Here is a 13,893-nt window from a genome sequence, read left to right as displayed (position 1 = left end):
GAAGCGGAGAGATAACGACCGCAACCAGGAATAATACACAAACGGAAAGGCATCTTTGAAAATACATTCCGTGAGTGCCACTCTTTTAGTTAGAAAATATACTATTTTTAGAATATACTCTTTTGTTCTGCCGAAGCACCCAGGGGCATTCTCTGCACTCCACGGGTGCAGAGGGGGAGAAGCCGCTGAAATGCGCCTTAAAATCCAGCGGTTTGAGGTGAAAGTAGCGAGATTGGATTCAGTGCACTGAACGCAACCGCTCGGCTCCGAAGAGAAAATCTGAATGAGTGGTTGCGAGCCAGCTCCTTTTATACCCGTATGTCCGGGGGGAGTGGCATGTAAATTCCACTCGCCAATTCCCATTGGCCTTTTTTCAAAATCAGTGGTGTTTGGGGCTCCCAAGAGTGTTGGACAGAATTCTGAAGTGTTGCATTGGGTGCTTGTGGTGTAGATGGCTTTGTTGATTATATTTCAATGCACAGTGTTTCCCTCATTCACTCGAACAGCTGACATGACTCACAGCTCTTACCAGTACTCCACAAAGATGGCAAAGAGCTATTGGAATAATATTAAAGGGTGACAACATAAGGAGAGACTTACTGAAAAATAAAGGCACAGAAAGATGGAGAAGAAAAGAACTGAATGGCATAAGCAGGAATAATGGGAGCAATATTCAGAGGGGAGTGTATGTGTGACTATAAAGGAAATTAAATAACTTTTGCAAATTGTAGGTTAAGGCTCTTACAAAAATTGAGAGTTCACTGCAAATTTGCGGCAAACTTGTGGCAAATTGTCCATTGTTGCCAAAGGTTTGCCGGAGGTTCACCACTACCGGTGACGAGCTGCAAACTTCTGGCAAACATTTGCGTTGAATCACATGCTCATTTGCATGTGAAACTAACAAGCTGCAAATTTGCAGCAAGTTTGTGGCTAGTTTAGATTTTTTTGTATGGGGGATCAAGGCTGCAATAAAAAAGTATGTATGTGAGACAGTATTTAAGGCATTTTTTTTCCTTGAATACCATGCATAAAATGTCCATACTACTTGACAGATATTACTGAAATAGATTAAATTATTCACACCTGTCTCTGTGACAGCCCAAGGCTCTGTAAGCATAAAAATGTCAAGAGAGGGGCCCGCAATATCTCCTCCCCCTAATACCAGCTGCTATTGGTTATTAATAAAATGGTCAAGCTCTTCAATTTGTCCCCCTTCCTATTTTAATATGAAATAGATCAACACCGGAAAGAAAACTGCGTTGTTTCATTGGCTCTTTAAACTAAGCATTGGACAAACAGTTTGAAGTGAATGGAATGAAGGTACGCAGCACTAATGAAGCGAGAGAAGGAGAGAGAGAGAACAAGAGTGAAGTGAATGAGAAAGACAGAGTGTTTCTCTCACAGAGAGTCACATGGCAAGCTAACTCAGAGCCAAAGGGAACAGTGAGTGTATCAGCCAAAGTGTAATCATAGGCCGGTCTCTCGGCTATTAGGAGAACTAAAGGCTGATTGAACAGCCTTTATAGTGGAAACATAACGTTGGGCCGCCTCTCCATGAATGTCTACTCGCTGCATCACTCCTCTGCCCCAATGAGACATGAGAGAGAGAGAAAGAGTAGTGGTGTTTAGGTCATAAACAACCTTTTGTATTTGAACAAATCTTTTAAGAGAACAAATCATTCTCATTCACGTCCATGAATTGATGTCCACACTAATACATTTTCATTTAAAAATACATTACTTTTGCTATGTTTATGCCTCTCATCCACACTAGAATGCTGTTTTCCTCTTTTCAAAAACTTAGAGTTTCAATAACACCCTCAGTTACCACATGCTTTGGAAAACGATGATGTTAGGAAACTGAAAACTGAGGGGGGAATTCACTAAGAAAAAAGAAAAGGCACTGGTTATTTGCATGCACTGTCTGTGCTGGTTAGCAGAAGATTAATTTAACAAATTATGCAGTTTAGACAATGGCGCACACGCACCCATAAAATATGTGCTGCACATAACCCGAACATGGCAGAATTCTGATCTCGTGGGCTTATTCTGTGCGAGGATATTGTGGAGGACCCAGCAGACCACCGTGGTCTGACACACTCTGCCGAGACTGTGCAGCATCACTCCACTACTGTGATCCAGACACCTAAATCATCTTTTTAACCTGCCGAATGTGTGCTTGACTTCACCGCACATCTGGAAATAAGATCTGGATATACCATTTGATCTTTATTTGATGAATTACTGCTGTCATGATCAATAGAAAAAAGTACACAAACATCTCTTTTTAAAAAAGTTATTTTTACAACCTTATTTCACAATGTAGGGCAATTTCTATAAAAAACGCGCATTCTGTAAGGAGCCTTAACATAGAAAGGAGGCATGTTTGCACGGAAAATGACAACGGCTTAATTTAAATGCTGAAGACGCAATGCTATTTTAGAGCTTATTGCACCTTTTTAAACTAGATTGCAGGTGGTTAGTGAATGAGACGCAGCTTTTTGCACTGAAATACCATACCATACCAAATACCAGTGATTCAAGTCACTGGGATAAATCAAAATTCCCTCTTCTAAGAGAGATGGAGAGAAGAGAAGGCAAGAAGAGAAGAGAGTTTAAATCATTAAAAAGATCTAAATCACTAACTTTTGTACAGACTTGTACCAACCATGGCTGGGTTTCCCAAAAGCATTGCAAGCTTAAGTTGATCGTAGAGACCATTGCTGCCAATGGTTTCTATGATCTACTTAGCATATGATGCTTTTGGGAAACGCAGCCCTGCACCATATCCTGTCGCACATTCTGACTGTCATTCCTTAGACATCCATCAAAGAGAGAGGGAGAAATTTGCGGGCACCTGTGCTGAGAACTCACTATAGCCTCAGTTCACGCCTCGCATCTTACCCTTTTTCATCAACCTGGACCGGCTCCATGTCCACAACGTTCTGAGCGTATTTGTGTGTGCATTAAGGGGAGATGATAGGGGAGGACTGTGGGACTCTGACTGCCTCTGTGTTGTGTCCACAGCTGTGTGTAATGCTCCTGACCTCCAAGCAAAGCTTAGCATAGAGGAGCCACTATCTGGCAGGCATGATAGTGGACAGGCTAGCCAAGTCAGACGTGATGAGGGCCCGACCGTAACGCCAGAGAGACAACACAGCACCCGCAAGGCCTTTAATAACCACTGCAGACTGGAGCCAGCATGACAGGCATACACTGGCGATGACACACACATACAATAAACATCTGTGAAATGTAATGTATAAGAGGGATGTGGAAATGGGCAGATATGGTTTGCATCAGGTTTGGTATGCTGTCCGTATATACTGAACATGCTTCTCTTGAACTTCATTTATTATTACGAAATTAACGTAAAATTAACGAGTTTCTTTTTCTTTCTCTCCTCTCTCTCTCTCACTGTTGCTCCATGTTGGCCTTTCCCTCACCTGTTTTTTTTGTCATTGTTTTTCCCCTCCTGTCTCCTCCCAGGTAGTACGTCATGCCGGGGGCTCCCCAGCCTGAGACAACGCAGGGAGGAGTGTTGTGCGGAGGAGGGCGGGGCTGGAATGACACACACCCAGACCCCAGTCGGCCTGATGAGGCGAGCAAGGGATAAAGGCAACCACAGACGGCAGTTCGAGAGAGAGAGAGAACTACAGGCAGCTGCCCTGTATGTGTTTTTGTTTGTGTGTTTTTGTTTAAGTTTATCATTAAACTTTATTTATATTGTCAAGCCGGTTCTTGCCTCCTCCTTTCCTTTAAAACCCCTTTACATTTACATTCACTAAACCATAGACAAACTATTTATGTGGCTTACAAACAGATTATGTTGATTTGAAGAAAAAGAATACAATTATAAAATCAAAATATCCGTGATGAATGCCAATACTGCATAATGCGCATGAGGCTCTTATTGTAGCCAACACTGCATTATATGAAAAAATAGAACACTGCAATGACATGTCTCAAGAAAAAGCTTTTCAAATGACATTCTAATCATGTTTAGTGAAAACAGTGTGAATGATGTGAGAGTAATGGAAGAGAGAGGTGAAGAGGGCTGCTGCTGTTGTCATTGGTGTGAACCTTGTAGAGTTGAGGTTTCAGAGTCATTCCACAACATTCCCATGTTAATCACACTTTCTTTCTTTGATCCCTCATACTCTATACATGTATTACTCATTCCTGTTCCTCTTGTATCCATACCCTAGTCTTTCCTTCTTTCATTAACATGCTTCCCTGTACCCCCTTCCTCTGTCTCTGCAGTCTCTCTCTCTTTCTGCTGTGTTTAATGTGTTGGCAGTGTTTACACCCCAGACAGCAGGTGCAGCACTTTAATCTCGGTAGTGTCTACATGACATTAGCACTCTCGCTGTAGTTTAAACCATAGTCAAGAAAACATGCGCATGCTCGCTCACATGTGTATTATATTCAAACATATACCATCTATTTTCTTGCTTTCATTCCTCCTTTTTCCTTTCTTCTTCCTTCTTTCCTTTCCCCATCCCTTTCCTTCCTTCCTCCATCCTTCCTCTGCCTTCCTTTCCCTACTTTCTTCTTCATCTTCCTTCCTTTCTCTTTCTTTCCTTCCCTTCCTTTTCTTTACTTCATTCCGTTCTTCCATCTTTCTTTCCTTCCATCCTTCCTTTTGCTTCCTTAGTTTCTTCCTTTTCCATTTCTTCCTTCCTTCCTGCCTTCCTTCCTTTCAACCATCCTTTTCTTTTACCTTCTTTTCTTGCCTTTCTTCCTTATTTCTCTCTTTTTCTCTCTTTCTTCCTCCATCCATTTTCTTTCTTGATTCCTTCCTTGCTTTTCTTTTACCTTCTTTTTTCCTTTCCTTTTCTCTCCTTCTCTCTCTCTCTGTCTCTCTTTCTTTCTATCTTTCTTTCCTTCCTCACTTCCCTTTCCTCATTCTTTTCTTCCATTTGCTTTACTTTTTCTTCTTTCTCTCTCTCATTTTCTTTCTCTTCCTTTATTTTTTTCCTTGCTTACCTTTTCTCTTTCCTTTCTTTCCTTGGCTTCCTTTTCCTCCATTACCTTATATATCCTCTTTCCTTTCATCCTTCCTTTTTCCTTTCCTTCATTCCTTTAGCTTCCTTTCATTTATTCCCTTCCTTCATTTCTTTTTTTCTGTTTCTCTCTCTCCATCTTCTCACCCACATCCATAGAGTAGTTCCATTCTTGGGTCCACTGAATGGTGAAGTCCTTCCTGTAATCCCCCTCTAACCAGTCAGTATCAGTGTGAGACTGAGGCTCAGAAACCCAGAGCAGAGAGAGGGATTACCAACAGCCCTAAGTCTCATTCTGCTGCCCTGCAAACTCTGACTCAGGCAAGACTTTTAACACCACCCTTTATCAAATGTGGCTACCCCATAAGCCATATCATCTTAATAATGAAGGCATTGCACAAAGTAACTTGATGTATAATTGGTAAGACTATTTGTCATTGAGCAGGCACTTTACATTCAATGCAATTTACAACACACTAATTATGGACAATCCACCTAGAGCAACCCAGAGTTAACTGCCCTGCCCAGGGGCACAGTGACTCTCTCACTGACTCTGCAGTTTGTGGGTCACCCCTATCTGGGATCACACCTGTTTACTAGCCCAGAGCTATAACCATCAGACTACCATTACATATGGGTGTGCAAATGTGTGGGTGGGGGATTGAATGTACATTATTAATTAAGAAAAACAAGTCTAGAGATGTTAGCTGATTAATTTTCAATGCTAGAGATCTGTTTATGGGAAAAGAGTGGTAATAAGGGTAGGCAGACATAGACCTTCACACAAACAAATCCACACACTGACATGCCACTTTCCCTTGTCAACAGCCCCTCTGTATGTAGTAATGCATTCCTCTTCACTCCAAATCACAGTCATTATGTTGCCATGCTGATAGCCAGTGAGCATGTTTGTGTCCTAAGTGAGCTGACAGTGAACACAGAGGGTCTCCTGACCAGAACTGCCACATCAATAGTACACCTGATCGGTCATCAGTTGCCTGGGCTGGGCTGGATAGAACGGAGCCAATCAAGCCATATTGCATTTGTTTAAGCAGTTTAGTGTTAAATCAGTGTGTTTTGGGGCCAAGATGGTACGGAGAGGGAGAACTCTTGCAGATTATTGGAATGAGACCCGCATGTTTCGACATGTTGTTCACTTCACAGAATTCGAATCATGGGAGGAGTGAAGCTGAGAATTCATGTGGTCAAATAAGGCTTCATTTTTCCATGCATTTTGGGTAAAAATGGCCAGGCTGGATCCAGAAATAGAACAGAGGCTATTATGGGATGCATGGAAGGCTGGCTCCGTGTTCAGGCATGACTGTGTGGTCACGGCGGTCATGGCCCTGTCTTTCCCCATAGCTAGCCCAACCTCCTGCTGAGTCTGAGAAACACTAATAAGAACCAGAGAGAGAGAGAGAGAAAGAGAGAGAGAGAGAGAGAGAGAGAGAAAGAGAGACAAAACAAACAAGTCCTTGCCTAAAAAAATTGGGGAAAAAAAGAAAAAAAAAAGATCCAGGAAGACGATTAGGGAGGGATGAAAGTGAGCAAGGAAAACTCAACAAGCAATCAAAGCACGGGCCAAAGACAAAGGCAACGTGTCAACCGGAGTTTTGTTTTAATCAGAGAACATGAACATGCGGCTTGAAAGCAACAAGTCCCTCTCGAATAAAAGCTGAGCTATAACGAGAGAGAGCAGAAAGAGAGAGCTAGTGTGTGTCCCTTGAGACTGATTAATATTGAATTCCTGATGCTAATCTTTGTTTTGTGCTTTTTTCTTTACTGGTGTGGAAGCCGACGCATCCTTAAAAAGCATGCTTTATGTATATTTAATGAAGGCTCTTCATACATTTGGAGCGTTCGCCTTGCTGTGTGGAATCCCACCCTAGTATGATCACACACTGCCACACACTGCTTAAGATGCCCAAATGTAGAGAAATATGAAGTACCTACTGAAAATAGTCAATGTACTATGAGATAAAATTTGTTTAACAATGCAAATTTGTGACAAATGTACAAATAAAAAACCTATGATAATAAATGGATAACATATTCAGCATTGGGTAGCAAAGATGCTTCCATGTTTTTTGACTGGAAAGTGCTTACATGAGTTTGTATTCCTGGCCCATACAGGTGTCAGATGCCATTACAGAGAGAAATCTTTGATAATATCATCTGATATCATCAGTGTATCTAATGGTGATGAGCTCAGCACAGTAGCAAAACTGTGTGCCAAGGCGAGACAATCTGACCTTGGTAAGGACAATGCAGACTGATCAGATATTGATCACACACACATGCACAAACATACACATAAACAATGTCCCAATGCTGCTGATGCAGAAATTATACATCTTCCACGATTTAGAACAAAGATACATTTCAAAAAAGGAAGTTGACTTCCCCTTTTCTTCTAGCATACACAGTGAGGATCACAGAGTATGTCACTAGTTTTCCCATCCAATCGCACATCCGCACCATAGCATGGAAGCACTTTCAACGTTTTGTTTTTGCAGCCCATTTAAAATGTAATTTCTCTTTCAGTATCAGACATCAAAGCCAATGCGGAGGGCTTTTATTTTCCAAGCTAAATCCCAAAATTGTTTCTGATTTACAAAAGCTGGCTACAGGCCGAGTTAAAGTTTGGACTTAATAATGACAGCGGAGCAAGAGACAGAGAGTGTACGAGCAAGAGAGAGAGAGACAGAGAGAAAGAGATTCCCCACATGGTTCAAATATGCTGTGGTGGTGGAGTCAATCAGTTAAGGTGTCACAATAAAAAGTAGCTCGCAGTATGTAGCAAGCAGCATGCAAGCGCGCACACATATACATGAAAAAAGAGTGCGTTCTTCTCAAACCCTGGATAAAACCAGTAAATTTAGATTGAGGTAATAAATGTCTCTTTTCCATAACTATGCACACAAATTTTAGACACTTACACATTGCTGTTTCATGAAAAATTAACACAAAAGTACAAAGCATTTTAATTTGCTGTTTAAACTCATTTCCAAAGCTGGAGAAGCTCCTCTCTAATTACAAAATAGAAACATGTAACCCCCTTAAGGAAATGTGTCCAAATGAGTTAAATGAGAGTAATCTGAAAGAAAGCTGAAAGAATGAGACACACAAAACAAAACAATAATAAAATGTCAAAAAAAATTATCAGGAAGGCTGTGTTCTTGTGAAAATGTGAGCCAGTAGGAAACAGCAAAGGTAGAGGAGGAGGATATTGATAAAAGGGAGCGAGAAAGAGAGTGAGAAAGAGAGAAAGAAAGAGAGAGGGAGGCTGACAGCTGTATAAATGAGCTCTGTAGCTCGTGACGCTCCAGAGTGCTGCCTCATTGTTGTGCTGATCCAATGCACAGCAGATGAACCCAGAGTTTAAAAGTTGGAATTGTCAAATTGATTTTCCCAATTGGAAAATTGATTCAACAAACTTTAAAATGCTCTAAAAATTTTAAATGTTTTTCTTTAGGAGTAGGGTTAGGGTTAATCTATATTAATTCTAAGAAGCTTTATATAAAAATAATTGAATTTTATGGTAATTGTCTATTTACTGTATATGGATAAGTAAATGTTTGTGTGAGTGCGTGTGAGTACGCGTGTGTGCATGTGTGCGTGGTGTGTGTGTGTGTGTGTGTGTGTGTGTGTGCGTGTGTATTTCAGGCCATCCCGTCAAGCAGTTTAAAGCCAGTCAGTTCTCAAGTATCAATTGCACAAAGTCGGGAGGGGGACAATTTTCAGATTTGGTGTGAAAACATAAAGGTCGCATGTTAGGTGTGTGCGTACAATTATACAGTATGTGTGTTTGTGTTTGCATGCCATGGAGGAGTATTATATAATCTCACTTCCTCATTTGAAAGCTCCAGTTTTGCATATATTCTGTGCTTTCAGGTAAATGCAGGTGGGCATGCAGATGAACAACTCCAGAGTCTTTGGAAAGCACTGTGTTGCCCCTCTTGAGTTATCTCATGACAATCATGGCGCAGCTGTGCTTTTGGGAAACGGGGCCCTGATCAATAGTCACAGCATCGAAAGTGATGATATTCCAAGCGCTGCTGTGGGTAATACATATTTTATAGATGCACACAAGAAGGTGTACATATCAAATATTAATAAGTGATTTTCTGCCGGCATTGATGACGTGCAGATGCATTGTTTGAGGGGGCACTGGTGATGGGTGCAGTCGGGCCAGGGACACTGAGGCTCTCTCAGCCTACTGAGGCACATCAAACAGTGAAAGAAGAGACTGTGAGCCTGTGAGGTGGAGGGGAGGAGGGGGAAATTATGCCACTTCTGCGAACGAGGCTCTGCTGAATCACACACACACAAACAGCACCGTACATTTGCACACAGCACTCAGCTGGCAGGCATAGTGAGTGCCGATGGAACACGCCAGGCTCTGTGCTACCAAGCAGATGTAATTGGGCCAGATTACCAACCAGGTGGAAACATTCAGCCGCTCTTTTTCCTCTCCTCCATCTCTCCCTCATTCCCTGTCTTTCAGTCACCTTTACTCTTTCTATACAGTACATTTATCCCTATTTTGGAACAGTGGGGAAAAAAAATGTATGTGCTATTTAGGATGTTTGAGACCAGGTTTGAGATCAGTCATTTATTGAATCAAACAATACAGTGCCATATAATAGAAAAATCAAGCAATGTATATAGAAAGAAAGAAAGAAAGAAAGAAAGAAAGAAAAAACTAACTAGACTGAAGTGCCTGCACTGGACTAATTTTAACTACAAGCCCTATCAAAGACGTTTTGCCTGGGGGAAACAGTACCTCGGTGCTGAGCACAGCTGCACAGCAGAGGAACAGGAGGATGAGTGGACGGGGAAAGTGAGACAGGTTAGGATCAACAGCAGCACAGACACAGCATTGTTAAATCAGAACTCAAGGCACACAGAGGAGAGAGAGGAAGAAGTGATATGAAAGAAGGCCGACTGAGTCTTTTGCAGAAACATGACTGCTACAGCACAAAACTTGAGCAGGCAACAAAATAACTCAGAGGTTCAGGGCAAATGGCCACATGCATGTCTGCCTCCGAAATGAAATGCAGCTCGGTGTTTGTTGTTTTGGAAAATAACTCAAAAACTTCCTGTCTCTTAATTTCTCTCTCTATCTAACAAACCATCAAACCATTTTTCTGACACAAAGAGTATACCAGAATGAATTTCTTATTGATTTTCACAAACATTCAGGCCTTTTAAACATTCCTCATTCAAGGGATACGTGTCTCTATGTGAGTGTGCATGTCCGAATGTGTGTATTTGTGTGGGTGTGTGTTTTGGGTGATGTGGCCAGTGATAAAGACAAAAGTGAGAAAGCAGTAGCAATAGAGCAGCGCTTTTTTCACTGATGACAGAAATAAATTGTGTATCTAGAAGCAAAAAATGACTAAGTATGACTAAGTGATACTATTTGTTTTGTTTGCTTTTTCAAGAAAGGCAATGGCTCAGAGGGAGCACTTATAATTTTGTGTTAATGGCAATGATGTTTCTTTTTCCTCTATTATTCTCATTTATTATTTATTATCTTAAATTAGATTATTTATTTTAGTTTATCTATAGTGGAAACAAAACTCTTAAATGAGAGATCTTAGATGACGATATTCTAGGTCAAATGATAAAAGGTCAACAAAATACCTTTTGTGATGCATCTGATCATTTAAACTGGAAAAAAAAAGGACTAAAAACACATTTATAATTTTAATCATTTTTATACCAATGGGAAGCAAAATATGCACTAATAAGCTAATACACTCACATTGCATGTTGACTTAAATTGTCAAGATCTAAAACAGTATAGCCTATAAATTATGTCAATAATAGAAACGGTATTAACAGAAAAGACACATGTGTTTATCAAAAAAGCCAAAGCGGAAGAACACGAAATCGATACGCACGCGCACACATACTCACAAACACACACACCAAGTAATGATGCACCTGTAAGGCATGAGCTGGCGTCCGCCTTGAGGCAGACGTTACAGACATCTGCTGAGGATATGAAGTAAAGAAAAGTAAGAGAGAGAGTAAGAGAGAGAGTAAGAGAGAGAGAGAGAGAGAGAGAGAGAGAGAGAGAAGAAGAAGAGGAAAAGAGTGTGATCCTACTGTCCGCGCGAACTGCCAGAGCAGCATTTGATGTGCACGAGAGACCGTAGCAACACAACAAAATCCATCAATCTGCTGCCAGTGCTGCTTTTACAATGTAGCCTACTCAGTTCGACGACAGTCGTCAAGAAACTGAACCGGTTCAATACATTAGAAATGAGAAACAAAGGCTTAAAGATGCACATTTAATCGAAAGTAGCCTATCTATAGTAGCTTAAATGAGATTGTAGTTTATATTTTGGAAATAGTTATCCTTCTTCGTTGTGGTCTTTACGACTCTGTGTGAGGTAACTGGACGGAGATATTGCTTGAAGAAGGCAGTGGGTGAGGGTACAGCAGTGGGAGGCCACTGGGCCAGTGAGAAAGACAGCCGCTAACGACCCTATCACTACCGGCGCTCATCCAGCGCTAGTCGGTGACCATCGGGGTCAGCGCGCGCTCTGATAGATCTTGCTCCTGAAAATATTTCAGAGTCTAGAACACATTATGCCTCGAATTCGAATTCAGCAGAAAACATGTTTTAGTCTAACAACACAGTGACCGTTACGCCTTGAATTCGAAATCAACTTTAATTCGAATTCAGCTTTTAGAAAGTAAAGAACGGCAGAGTTCGCTTATTGATTTACCTGAATTATTTATTAGGCCTATTTAAAAATATTACATGCCCTCTATTAATTGTGAATTGACTAAAAGATGATATATATATATATATATATATATATATATATATATATATATATATATATATATATATATATATATATATATTGTTTAGAACTATTGAAACTGCCATACAAAGTACCATATGAAACATTGACAGCATAACAATCATGGATCTAGCTAAATGTGAACTTATTAATGCGCAAATAACTTTTTTTATTTTTTTACTGGAAAATTATGACATTCGGACATATAGGCTACTATGCCTTTCTGTATCGTTAATAGCTGAAGAGGATGAAGCGTTAACAGATAGAAGTCGTTATTTTCACGTGCATAAACAAACTTATCCCATTAATAACCAAAAATGCGAAATGTACATTTATGCGAAGGTACTTTGAATGCTGGAGCCACTTGTTAAAACTAATACATGCACTGTCAACTCATTCGCACCCCGTCACATGCACCGCTCAATATAGAAACCGGATTTTCTGGTATTACAGACGCCTCTTTTAACACACACACACAGAGAGAGAGAGAGAGAGAGAGAGAGAGAGAGAGAGAGAGAGAGAGCTACTGACCCTAATCGTGGACACTTCTCGGAGTACCACAGCGCGCGCGCACACACACACTAAAGCTTGTGTTATTAACTTAAAGCAGCTGTGACAGCAAACCGCTCAAAGATGTACCATAATAATTAACAGAAAACGATGGCGTATTTTATAGACACTAGATACTAACTCATGTTTAGATATCTGAATGGGTGCGAAACAAAGAGGGTTAACAGTTATAAAAGTAGCGCACAGATTGTCTCAGCAAAATAAATAACAAAACAGTGTATTAATTTAATCATCATAAAGAAATAAGTATAAAGACGTTAAATTGCACTGTTCTTTAATCTACCCAGATAATGGATTAAGATCATTTACTTGCTCCGCTAAAGAAACGCATTGCTCTTAACAAAACGATCAGCCTCTCTGCAGCTCAGAAATTATATAAGTAATCAGTTCAAAAGAACGTTATCATTCTGTCAGATTAAGCCATTTATTATTTCCAGAATGGCTATTGTTTCTCTTTTCAATAAAAAAAGCATGTTGCCTGCATGTCTTCAGTGCGCTGTTGTGAAGTTAGGCAGACTTCAATAGAAACATTCATTTAATTCTGTTGAAAATATGCTTTTAACGCATTTATTCATCGACAGCGGGACACAAACATAACACCTACCTGAATGTGGAGGTATCGGTATGTGTGAGGGGTAATATTTCCCAGGTTGAAAGTGACCGGGATGCTGCACTGTCGTGTGCCCGGTAGGAGTGATCCTCGAGGCGGCTCTGTGAACCAGCGCGCCTCGCTCTGCCAGAAGGTGCGGCGGAGGGGCGAAATCCCGGCCTTCCATCTCGATAAAAAAAGCGATAAATCCGAAATCCAGAGCGGAAAACCACGAGAACCGAACCGAACAAGATGTTATAATCCCGTAAAGAGTTTCGCCTAGGTCTTGCAATCAGCACCGTTGTGGCTTTGACGGCCAAAAAAGTATGTCCAGGTCATGTTTTCTGCAACACAAAAAATAAACATAAATTGTAGTATAAATTACAGACCAGTTACACGAGAGAGTGATGCAAATCCAAAAGATCGTATCATGTTAGTATCCTTCAGATGTGTAATGGTAATCCTTCATTGAAAACACCAAGTGTTCTAGTCCATTGCTGTGCCTGTGAATACTGCCTAAACACAAATTCTCCGCTCTTCTCTCTCATCTCACCATAACTGAGCGAGCCTGCAGCACACCTCCACATTTATACAGAAGACTCTCTACAAGCAATAGACCATGCACGGAGAGATGCCAAAGCTAGATCAGCCTTTGTCTTTTTCTGTCTATCACTCGAAGAAATAAAAATAATTACAATAATGTACAGTCGTTGGCGTTTGGTATGACTGTCTCCATTACAAACACTAATTTATTCAATACGTCAAACTATAAATGTAATTAATTTTGTGTAGTTGTGTCTCTCGTTTAACTTAAACTGATGCGCTCAACTAAATGTTTTCCATAGGCTGGATATGGGTGTGACAGCACACAAATGATGGAATATTAAGTCTATATAACCACCTT

General features: G+C 40.6%; 1 protein-coding gene across 5 annotated transcripts in view; it reads right to left on the bottom strand.

The window, feature by feature from the left end:
- LOC127426962 (BAH and coiled-coil domain-containing protein 1-like) overlaps positions 1-13,893 on the bottom strand; it is a 136,051-nt gene that overhangs the window by 111,032 nt on the left and 11,126 nt on the right. For all 5 annotated transcript variants that reach the window (XM_051674191.1, XM_051674190.1, XM_051674194.1 and 2 more), the window contains exon 2: positions 13,005-13,333. In XM_051674191.1, coding sequence (XP_051530151.1) covers positions 13,005-13,176 — 172 coding nt within the window. In that variant the 5' untranslated portion in view covers positions 13,177-13,333. The remainder of the gene's footprint in view (positions 1-13,004; positions 13,334-13,893) is intronic.

Source organism: Myxocyprinus asiaticus, chromosome 36, assembly GCF_019703515.2.
Source record: "Myxocyprinus asiaticus isolate MX2 ecotype Aquarium Trade chromosome 36, UBuf_Myxa_2, whole genome shotgun sequence".
Classification (NCBI taxonomy): Eukaryota; Metazoa; Chordata; class Actinopteri; order Cypriniformes; family Catostomidae; genus Myxocyprinus; species Myxocyprinus asiaticus.
This window is presented reverse-complemented; position numbering and strand designations above follow the sequence as displayed.